The sequence below is a fragment of the Malurus melanocephalus genome, unplaced genomic scaffold (genome assembly GCF_030028575.1).
Source record: "Malurus melanocephalus ecotype Western Australia unplaced genomic scaffold, MMel_1.1 scaffold_935, whole genome shotgun sequence".
NCBI classification, from domain to species: Eukaryota; Metazoa; Chordata; class Aves; order Passeriformes; family Maluridae; genus Malurus; species Malurus melanocephalus.
Window position 1 is genome coordinate 126,138 of NW_026624167.1, and position 11,811 is coordinate 137,948.

Genomic DNA, 11,811 nt, shown 5'->3' on the forward strand with positions numbered 1-11,811 from the left:
CTTTTCCTCCCAGGCTCTTGTACAGCAGCGGCATGAAGAAGTTAATTCTGTGTCATGTTTTGGGGTTGGTTGGATGGTTTTTTTCTGACACACAGGACATGGAATCATGGAATGGCTTGGGTTGGATGGGGCCTTAGAGATCATCCCAGACACCTTCCACTATCCCAGGTGGCATCAAACCCCATCCAGCCTGTCCCTGAACACTTCCAGGGATCCAGGGTCAGCCACAGCTTCTCTGGGCGCCCTGTACCAGTGTTTTACAACCTCATTGAAAAAAAAAAAAAAAAAAAAAAAAATCTTCCTTATATCTGGTCTAAATCTACCCTGTTTTAGTTTAAAAACATCACCTCTTGTTCTATCACAACAGATCCTGATAAAAAGTCTGCCCTTATCTTTCTTTTAACCCTCCTTTTGAATCTTAAAAGCTTTCCTGGAGGTTTCTCATCTCTGCTGTTTCTTTCCCGTAGCATCCCTGTTCCTCTGTGAAATGCACCCCCTACAGCTGGACACAAAATCTACTTCATGGAGAAGGAAACAGCAGAAAAAATCACCCGGAAGAGACGATTCTGAGAGCCCCCCGGGTCCCATCCCAGTGCTCACTCCTGCGGYCYTYACACCCCTCCCATGTGCCATCTGCKCCTTATTCTTTGCTCTCCACTCCCCAGCCCGGTGAAACTCCCGATTGGAGACCAACCTGCGGCCTTTCGTGGGCATTCCCTGAGGTCGGAGATTCAGCAAAAACCAGGGGAATGGATTTGAACCCTCCCGGCGCTGGGTTCGGAGCAGAACCCGCCGTGATGTTGCACCAGGAGCTTGTGCGGCAACGGCTCAGCCAAACGGGGAGAGGTTTTATTTCTGAATTATTTTATTTCACGCGTTTTTACTTYCTACGTGGTGTCCAGATTCGCTGGGAAGGAGGGACATCTCGTGGCCACACCACGAACATCTCTCCCGCTCCTCGGACATCCCCCTTTTCCAAACCCGGGTACCACCCCAGCACCGCCCAACATTGCCCGGGAGCCCCCCGGCTTCTCCCTTTCTATCCAGCATCTCGCTCTCACCCTGGCACCAGGATAAAGACATGGAAAAGGGTCGAATCCAGTTTTTTATTACTGATTTGAGGCAGAGCGAGGGCATCACCCAGAAGGAACGCTCCAGAGCCGGTGCGGCCCGAGGAGGCGCGGACAGGACACGCTCCCAGCGCTGCCCGCGGCACGGAGAGGGTGCGGGATTGCCAGCGGTGCGCTCAGAGGTGGGGCAGAGATTCTGCACCCCCACACCGCCACCCTGGCCACAAACCCCTCCTCCCGGGGCTGCAGGTGCGGGGCTGAGGGGATTTTCTGTATCCAAGTGGGTCACGAAGGGGTTTGCTGTCCTTCGCGCCAGAGGTGATGCCTGCGAAGCGGGCGCAGCCCTCSGAAGCGGCTGAGCCATCTCTCAGCCCTCTTTTCAGTCTCTGTGACAGCCACAGAGCCGGCAGCATCCTCCTCCTTCATGTCCCTCCTCGTTCCCCATCTCCACGTGCGGACGGGAGGAAGGGACACGCCGGCACCGAGCCACYGGTGGCTGTCGCGCAGCGCTGTCCCCCGCAGCTGGCGGGGCGGCGGCTCACTGCTGCGGCTCGGGCTCGTACTGCTTCTCCGTGGAGGTGTAGAAATCCTCGAGCACCGACTGCAGGTACTCGAAGGTGGGRCGCTCCTCGGGGTTGGTGCGCCAGCACTTGAGGATGACGCTGTAGAGCTCCCCGGGACACATCTCCGGGCACGGCATGCGGTAGCCCCGCTCCAGGTTGCGGATCACCTCGGGGTTGGTCATTCCTGCAGGGGAGAGCAGCCCAGCGGGAATTATTCAGCACACCCCGGGGTGGGGAAAGGTCAGCGCTGCCCGCAGATCCCACCCAGGCAGGGCTGGAGGGGATGCGGTGGTTCCCGTGTCTGGGATCATCCCTTCTCCGGGGTTGTGCTTCCCCTCCATCCCTCTGTCCCCTCCCTGGATCCCCTCTCTGAGTTTGGCTTTGCTCAGGTGTGACTGATGGAGGAAACTCAGCATGAAGGACATCTGGTGACAAGAGAGACCTGGAGGGGCTGGAGCAAGTCCAGGGAAGGGAATGGAGCTGGGGAAGGGGCTGGAGCACCAGGAGAGGCTGAGGGAGCTGGGAAAGGGGCTCAGCCTGGAGAAAAAGAGGCTCAGAGGGGAAATTGTGGCTCTGCACAACTCCCTGACAAGAGGCTGGAGTCAGGGTGGGGTCAGGCTCTTCTCTCAGGTAGAAAGAACAAGAGGAAATAGTCTCAARTCACACCAGGGGAGGTTCAGATTGGATATTGGGAACGATTTCTTCATGGAAAGGGTTCTCCAGCCCAGGCACAGCTGCCCAGGGCAGTGYTGGAGCCCCATCCCTGCAGGGATTTACCAGGGATGTAAATGTAGCACTTGGGGACATGGTTAGCGGTGGCTTTGGCAGTGCTGGGTTAATTCAATTTAGAGGCCTTTTCCAACTTAATTCTGTGATCCTGAGGGGCAGCTGAGTGTGCCTGGACACACCTCAGTGAGTGCCTCCAGGCCTGAAGCAGCGCTGGATGCTTGGAAGTAGCTGGACACTCATCCTGAATTCCCAGAGCACTGTACCTGGATAAGGGATCCTGTACCTGGGTAAGGTACCCTGTACCTGGATAAGGGGTTCTGTACCTGGATAAGGGGTTCTGTACCTGGATAGGAGGTTCTGGAGCTGGATAAGGGAACCTGGAGCTGGATAAGGGGCCCTGTACATGCAGAAAGGGATCCTGTACCTGGATAAAGGATCCCATACCTGGATTAGGGATCCTGTACCTGGATAAGGGAATTCTGTACCTGGATAAGGGATCCTATATCTGGATAAGGGATTTCTGTACCTGGATAAGGGATCCTGTATCTGGATAAGGGATCCTGTATCTGGATTAGGGATCCTGTACCTGGATAAGGGAATTCTGTCCCTGGATAAGGGATCCTATATCTAGATTAGGGGTCCTGTACCTGGATAAGGATCCTGGGGCTTCATGAGGGATCCTGTACCTGGATAAGGGATCCTGTACTAGGCTAAGGAATTCTGTACCTGGATTAGGGATCCTGTACCTGTATAGGGGATCCTGTACCTGGATTAGGGATCCTGTACCTGAATAAAAAGTCCTGTACCTGAATAAAGGGTCATGGAGCTGGATAAGGGATTCTGTACCTGGATTAGGGGTCCTGTACCTGGATAAGGGATCCTGGGGCTTCATGAGGGGTCCTGTACCTGGACAAGGGATTCTATACCTCGATTAGGGGTCCTGTACCTGGATAGGGAGTCCTGGAGCTGGATAAGGGATCCTGTACCTGGATTAAGGGTCCTATACCTGGATAAAGGAATTCTGTACCTGGATAGGGGATCCTGTACCTGAACAAAAAGTCCTGTACCTGGGTAGGGGATTCTGTACCTGGATAAGGGATCCGGCCATAGGTGATGATCTCTGTCAGGAGGATCCCGAAAGACCACACGTCAGATTTGATGGTGAAAACCCCATAGTTAATGGCCTCTGGAGCAGTCCATTTGATGGGGAATTTGGCACCTGTCCAGAGGAAAAAAATCTGACTCCAGATGCTGGAGTCAGAGCATCTCCCTCACCTCTCACAAGGAATATCCCAAAACTGATCCCTGGTTTCTCTGAGTTGTTAATTATGATTCTGTGATTCTTCCTAGGACAGGGGATCCAGCCCTTTGATCATCTGCATGTCCTCCTCTGGACCTGCTCCATCCCAGAACCAGATGGAATATTCCAAATCAATGTTTTGATTTATTATACATTATGATTTATTATACATATGATTTATTATTATCAGATTTATTATAGGATAACAGCAGCAGGGCTTTAGTCTGTATGCAATTTCTTTGGCTTTTGCTGAGAAAAATTGGATCAGATGATCCTTGAGGTCCCCTTCCAACTTGGTGCTCTAAGATTCTGTGAAATCACTTATTAGAAGGGGTTGTTTTGATCAAAAATGCATAAATATTACAGGAAATATAAATTTGCTGGCTCTTAGAACTGTGTATTTTTATTAAAACCAAAATAAATCCTCTTTTATTTAATTCACCAGGTTTTTGCTTAACCACTGTGGACAGCAATGACCATAAGTTTGCAATTTCAGCTTAGCTAAAACAAAAAAAAAAAGAAAAAACAACTATCAGCCAAACCAAACCACCTTGATAAGTGGGAAGTGATCATGTTACACTGCAGAGGGAACCACATTTTTATTTATAAATATATTGCAGGGCCAAAAATCCAACTGCAGGGTGTGAAACAAGCGCCTCAGTTGTTGCACATCACACTCTGAGTGACAAGGCTGGGAAATGCAATCCATGAAGTGAGAATTTCTCAGAGCAGATAGAGGGGAGCTGTTATTCCAGAGCAAAGTGAGCTGGGGAAACGCTGATAGGAGCTGCTGGAAAAGGAGCTCCTTTGGTTATTAACAGAATTGAACTGATTTCATCAAAGCTTCTCTTAAGGATTGAATTGCCGTAAAAATTTGCAGCAAAGTTCCCCTTCATGACAGTTTCYAAATTACTTTTGGGATCTTTTACTACTCTGAAATAGTTTTGCGTGTTGAAACGAGTATAATTTGCATCAAAAAGTGTTTTGGGGACAGGAAATTGAAAGAAATCTTTCTTAGCTTATTACAAAACCCTAAAAAACTATTTAATTTCCTTTCCTCAGAGTAAATTTGGGGGGAATTTTATATCATCCCAGCTCTAGAGGAGGACAGATTTCCAAAATGTGAAAATTTTCTGATAAATGCCGCTTATGCCTAACTTGTTTTATTTTGATCACTTTTGCTGCTTTCCCTGATGCTGTCTCTATAAAATCTCTTTGCCATCTGAATGAYCTGATCTCATACCCACCCTCAGAGTCAGAGCTCAATACAGAGATGATCTCAGAAGTCTTTTCTAAATGAAAGGATTCTGTGATTTAATATTCTCTAAGTTGTGGAAGGGATTTGATGTGGTCAGGGCTTGGTTGGCCTGGGGCACCTGGAAGCTGCCWCTGGGTCCAGATTTGTGGCTCCAGCTCCCCTCTGCAGTGCAGTGACTGAATCATTCTGTTTTTGCTTCCCTCTGGGCTGAATCCCTGGGAAAACATGGGCACAGGCAGCCAGAGGTCAAATTTCACCCCTAAACAAACCTGAGGCTCAGCAGGACTCCCCAAAACAGAGCCAAAAGACTTTTTCCCATTTCCCTCTGCAATTCTCTGTTGATTTTACAGTCCCCAAGTGCTTCTGCTACGAGTGGATTTTTGGGTGTCTTTGTTTTTCTGCCTCTTGCAGAAAAGGAGGTGCTTTGCCCTCCTTTCCCTGATCCCAGCCTGGTTTCCTGGCATTCCCAGAGCCAGGAGGGTGGGAGATGAGGGCAGAGCAGTGAGTGGCACCCACCTTCCTGTGCCAGGTATTCGTTCTCGATGAGCCTGGCCAGGCCGAAATCGGCGATTTTGCAGCACAGCGTCTCCGAGACGAGGATGTTGGCGGCCCTTAGGTCGCGGTGGATGAAGTTCATGCGCTCGATGTAAGCCATGCCCTCTGCCACCTGGGAGGGGAGGAAGAGCCCCTCATCATCATCATCATCATCATCATCATCATCATCATCATCATCATCATCATCACCATCATCATCATCATCATCATCATCATCATCATCATCATCATCATCACCTCCCCATTTTATCTTGGCTGCTCCTCACCCAGCCCTGCAGAGCGGAGAATTTGTGCAGATTTGCTCAAATTGTGACCGTGGATGAATGGATGAATGGACAGATGGACCAAATATGGGTAAATAAATAGATATTCYTCATGTTCAGGTAGTCAGTTAGCAGATAGTCAGTTTTACCAGGCTCTGAGCAGCCAAGAGAAGCAGAACAGAAGCACTGCCCTCTGTTTTGCTCAGAAGTCACAGCCCTGGGTCGTGTCTGCAGCGAGRTGCAGAAAGGTGAAACCACATCACTGGATTCCCAGTTTCTGCCACAAGTCTCTCCTCTCCAGTGGGGATTTCAGTCATAAACATTCCAGGTTAAATATGTGAATTAAAAAAGGGGGGGGAAAAAGCAAACCACAAAAAAAACCCAAACCAGCAAATCATAGAATTATAGAATTGTTGGAAGGGACCTTAGAACCTTGAAGGTCGTCTCATTCCACTCCTGCCATGAGTAGGGACACCTTCCACCATCCCAGGTTGCTCCAAGTCCTGTCCAACCTGACCTTGGACGTTTCCAGGGATTCACAGCCTCTCTGGGCACCCTGTGCCAGGGCCTCCCTACCTTCACAGGGAAGAATTCYTTCCCAACATCTGATYGAGGTARCTGGTGTGTGATGAACCTCTATGATTAACAGCAGCAACATTTCATTGATGAGTGCTGGGGTTTGAAAAGGGAGATTGACAGAAAACAGAGATGGCCAGGCTGAGYCTCAGACTTGGACTGGGCATTTATCAGGAAGGTGAGTGGGTCTGTGCAGCCCCTGCCAGCGAGGGGTAGCACCAATTAAAGCTTTAAAGTGGGAGAGGGCAGAGCAATTTTCCACTCCAAGACTCACGTGGGGYTCTGAAGTCACATGTGGTTTCAAACAGGATACTCACACGTACTTTCTAACCCCTCTGCTGCAAGGGCTGCCTGCTGCAGTGGAAAATGGAAGAATTGATGTAATTTCCTGTCCTGATRTTAATGAGATAGGGCCTGGTGCTCGGCCCATTCCAGCTCAGAGTGTTTTCAAGCATTTACCCTCAAGACTGACCACAGGATTGAGTGTGCTGGCCCAGAMTGTTCTAATTTTAACCTTCACAGATGTCATCACACCAAAATTGCGCTCAAGAGGTTGGGCACTGGTTGGGCTGTGATGTCACCCCAACACCACAGATAAACAGATTGCAAAATAGCTCAGTGCACTGCCCTTTCCCTCYTCCTCCTGCTAATCCTACCCACAGAGATCCTCAGAGAATGTTTGTGTCCCTGCCCTGGGGATGTGATACTGGGGTGGGAGGGGAAGGATGAAATTTGTTCTTCCAGTTGATGCTGATGACTCAGGGATGGGCAAAATCCTTCCTACCCCATGCTGAGGGTGAYTTCTGTGAGTTTTCCATCACTGGGGTGTGGGGGTTTGGTCTGTGATCCATCATCCTGCTCCTGGTGTGTGGCACAKGGTGCCCAGAGAAGCTGTGGCTGCCCCTSCATCCCTGGAAGTGYCCAAGGCCAGGTTGGACARGGCTTGGAGCACCYTGGRATRGTGGAAAGTATCCCTGCCCATGGCACAGGGGTTGGAATGAGATGATTTTTCAGGTTACTTTCAACCCAAACCRTTCTGTGATTCCAAGATTCTGTAGCGTTGGCCAAAATCCTCGCTCTGGTTCACCCACAGATTGCTCGGGCTGCAGCAATTTCCTCCTGCACAGAAATGCACCAAACCAATTTCTGGGGAATGCTCCCACTAAACACAAAGGCTCTGTAACATGGATTAATTTGGGATCATTTTCTCTGTCCTCAGGAATTTCAAACAAACCACAGGCTGTAATTTTCAGGGGAGGGAATGATACAGTGAAAAACGAAGGGAGGGAAGTGGGGAGCTCAAGAGAGAAGGAGGGAAGTAATGAGGGTGGATTTGTCTCCTTAAYATCTCACAGACATCAATAATGAAGCTGTAGAAATGGAAAATTCATCAGTAGTGAAGAGGGAAGGAACAGAAACAGGTTCTTCTGCACCCCTATGGACAATTCAAATAAAAAATGACAGAAGGTGGCACTGCTTTAAAGTATTTAAATATTTTTGTTCTATAAAGCAAGCAGGAAAGTCTTTTGCTATCATAAAACATTTCCTCAAATATTAGGTTTCCCCAGTTATTAATTCATTAAAAAGTAACTCTCTGTGATGGCTGGAAACAGCAAACCTTTACACAGTGTTTCCTCAGGTCCACTTTGACAGAAAGGCTGAGTGATCTTATGGATAAATCCCAGACTTTTCTTTATTCAGTTTTATTCATCCTGATACTCCATGAGTTTTTCCACTAATATTTCCTAATTATCCTAACTCTGCTCTGGGTGAGCCAAACTCTGTCTACAGCTGTCTGGGACCAAAGTGCAGTGATTTTGCCTTTCCTATTCTTTTGTGGCTCCCCTAATTTTGCCCTATTTGTGTTTAGAGGCATTTGTGGACTAAAATGTTACGGTGCAGCTGCAGCCATTAAGATTTGCAGCCTGGGGAAGCTTAAAAGTTAGAAGTTTGTTTTCACAGAGAGCAATATTCCCAGATTTGAGGGTCAGAACATCTTTTATGCCTCATCATCAGAAGGACAGAACTGCTGGACCTGCACTGGAAGTCTCTTTGTTGAGCTTTTTCTTCCTTTGTTGGTAAGAAAGAAAAAAAAAAAAAATAAAAAAAAATAAATAAATAAAAAAAAAACCCAACAACCAAACAAAGCCTTCTTTACTGCTCAACAAGGCAAAAAAAGCAAAATAAATAAAATCAGACCAAAACACACCCCCCAAAACCCTATAAACTAAACCTTTAGCACTGCACTAAGCTATCAGAGGGCTGCTCTGGGGACAGAGCTGACATTTACATGGACACAAAAAGGATGAGGAGAATCCCTACGAGGACACACCAGGAGGAGCTGTTTTTCTCCAGAAAATCTTTGCTCTGGCTGACTTCMGACTTGCAAGAATTTAACTGAGGAAACAACAAACCTTGGATCCCTTTCCCAGCTGCTGATCACTGACCTGAGCAGAGATGTCAATGAGTTTGGGGAGCTTCAGTTGGCTCCCTTCGTCTGTCTTCAGGAAATCCAGCAAACACCCTGCAGGAGAGGAGGCACGGCTGTAACTCTTCTGAAGAACATATAAATTTGTTTTCCCTGGTGCTTCTCTGAATATATGCAACAAATCTGCCTCCATCCTAGGAAAAAATCCCAGGAACTAGAACAAGTGACCACTGGAGCATCTTCCGTTAGGAAAGCTTCCAAATTGCCCAAATTCCCTTCTATTTTGCACAGATCTGTAGCAAACCACTGGGCATTTGTCACTCGAAGTGTCACAGACGAGAGGGGAGAAAAAAAGGGACTATTTCACCACCAGGGGAGTAAAAACCTGAAATAAAATTCCAGTGAGAGCAATGGAGAGGGGAATTTCAAACACTCTTCAAACAGAGCATCATCACCTTGTGAAGTAGCTTTTGATTCAGTTTCTTCATCACCCAGAAAGAATTTTTCCATGTTATAAACAAATTTTTGGGTCTCTTAGACCTTCTGTTCGCAGATTTGGTACAAACCCTTCCTGCCCACCCTGGTAATGCACAGGAGCACTGGTCAGCTCACTGAACTGGTTTTGCAGAAGCTCAGCCARGAGCTCCAGGAGGGTTTTTACCTTTGGCCATGTACTCTGTGACGATGTAGATGGGCTGCTGGGTAACCACGGCGTACAACCGCACCAGTTTGTTATGCTGGAGCTTCTTCATCAGGTTTGCCTCTGCCAGGAAGGCGTCAGGATCCATGCTGCCCTCCTTCAAGGTCTTCACAGCCACCTTGACGTTGTTCTTGTAGTAGCCTGCAGAGAGAGAACAATGCTTTGAKGAATTTTGGGCTCTCTGCAGGCTCTAGGGGTTGGACAACCAAGAGAAGAAGAGCTCACAGGGTAGAAAATCACAGGAACAGCTTGAATCCCTCCTAAAAAACAGGGGGTAAATCCCAGTGCCAACAGGTGTGAGAAGGGACACTCATGGGACAGCCCTCAATCCATGGGGCTGCATCAGGGATTGTCCCTGCAGTGAGCCCATCCTCACACAACCCTCCCAGAYCCTTTCTGGGTGAAACCCCCGAGGTCTCCAACCAGCTGGGCTCTCAGATAACCCAAATGCCACCCAAAAAGGCAGGGCTGTGCAGCCAGGACATGAACTCAGACTTAGGATTTTATTTTCTATATTTCCATGTCTCTGTAACACTGTAATTCTTTAGTGTTTAGCTCCACACACAGACAGTGCTGAGCTTCTGCTCTCCCATTTTTACACAAAACAATTCCTCTGCAGCCCCAAACTCAAGGACACCTCCCTGTGCCAGGCCCCAAGAGATGGAAACAACAGAGAATTGGGGGGAGCCAACCTGGAGTGAATGACTGCATTGGCTGAGCTGCAATTGGAGGATTCAGCCCCGATTTTGTGCAAATGGACAAAAGTGAGAAAGGGTGAAAAACCCGTGAGCCATTGTCCATTGTGGGTGCAGCCCCTGGCTGAGCTGGGACTGCCCTGAATGCCCCTGAAGGCCCTTCAGTAAACAGAACTGCTTTTGATTCTCTGAATTCTGTCCAGCCTCTATTTTAGGTACCCAGATTCAGGCATCACTGTCCACAATCTCAATTTCTGGCAAAATCAACTGCAAAGAGGGTGATAATGAAGCTGAGCTCCCCCACTCCCTCTGCTGCTGATTAACAGCRAGCAGGAAGGCACGAGGGATGGAGAGCTGGGGATAAAGCAGAACAGACAAGCAGAAAAAGCAGGAAAGTGTCACCCAGGTACTCTGCTGGGTGTGACGTAGAGTCCTAGAGCCGTGCCCAGGATTCCCAGGAGGAATGGGTGCATTTCCCAAGAGAGGAATAAATCATCACTCCAGCACCCAGCTCCTGTGAAAACCTTGCTCTGCCACAGATCTGAGCAAACCTGAGCTGTCMAGTCCTTTCTAGGAATCCTGCAGCCACTGCTGCATTTGTGCCCATAAATATATTTCCATCCTTGAGGATCCCCACTCCCAGAATAGACTTGCCTTCAGGAAAAAGGGCTTTCCCTACATTTTTCTTTCCTGAAATGGGGAGGGAATTCCACTTACCCATCCACACTTCCCCAAACTGCCCGCTGCCCATCTTCTTCACAAGCTTCAGGGTGTCCCGAGGGATCTCCCACTCRTCCTGTGCCCAGGGTCTCTGGGGAACCAGGGATGTGCAGGGAGCTGTGAGGCGCTGGCACAGCCCATCCCCTTTCTCTGGGAGAGGACAAAGCAGAACACAGTTCAGTGGAATGGCAGGGAAAACTTCCTCCTTCATCCACACAAGCCAGGAAAAATCAACCTCCACAGCCACACTGGGAACTGGGGGAGTCCCCAGCTCTGGAGGAATTTAAAAACCACATGGATGTGGCACTTGGGGACGTGGCTCAGCGGTGGCCTTGGCCATGTTTTGGAGTCAAAAGGGGCTTGCAGGGCTTGCAGGGCTTTTCCAGGCTACATAATTCTCTGATTCCATGAAATGTTTCAGCCACAGGGATCAAGGCACCCAAAATAGACCCAATGAAAGTCAAAGCTCACAGGGAGCCACAGAGGAGCAAATGATCCTGCCCAGTTTGTCCAAACCCTGCTTCCCACACATCCCTCCTGCATAACCTGACAGTATTCACCTCTTCCCTCTCCTGAGGGGAGACCTTCCCTGATTTTAGGGCAGAACTCAMCCTTGCAATTCCCCAGGATGGAAATGGGTTTTGATTGTAGCAGCACACCTGGCTTGTGAAAGTGTCTGGAGCAGCTGTGATTGTCCCCCAAGCCTGTCCCCKCTCTGTCCCTGCCCTCTTCCAGGACACAAACCCACGAGGAAAGGYGACCAACTTACGGCTGTAATGATGGATGAGCTCTGGCAGGCTGGAGAAGGTCATCCTGGGGGAGATGTAAAACCCCCCTCCATCGAGGGAGCGGATCCTGTAGTGTTTGATGACGTCCCCGTGCACGGAGTTGCTGTCCCTCACCGACAGGGAGTAGGCATCTGCACAAGGAGCAGAAAGGGCTGTGAGGACAAAC

At 49.0% G+C, this 11,811-nt stretch overlaps 1 protein-coding gene across 1 annotated transcript in view; it reads right to left on the reverse strand.

Moving 5' to 3' along the window:
- Window positions 1-1,150: 1,150 nt before the first annotated feature.
- Window positions 1,151-11,811, reverse strand: part of LOC130585629 (tyrosine-protein kinase Blk-like) — a gene marked incomplete at its 5' end in the record, with an annotated part of 17,522 nt that continues 6,861 nt past the window's right edge. Inside the window, 7 exons of the mRNA XM_057386207.1 lie at window positions 1,151-1,817; window positions 3,450-3,581; window positions 5,437-5,587; window positions 8,762-8,838; window positions 9,404-9,583; window positions 10,855-11,007; window positions 11,627-11,776. Coding sequence (XP_057242190.1) covers window positions 1,609-1,817; window positions 3,450-3,581; window positions 5,437-5,587; window positions 8,762-8,838; window positions 9,404-9,583; window positions 10,855-11,007; window positions 11,627-11,776 — 1,052 coding nt within the window. The remainder of the gene's footprint in view (window positions 1,818-3,449; window positions 3,582-5,436; window positions 5,588-8,761; window positions 8,839-9,403; window positions 9,584-10,854; window positions 11,008-11,626; window positions 11,777-11,811) is intronic.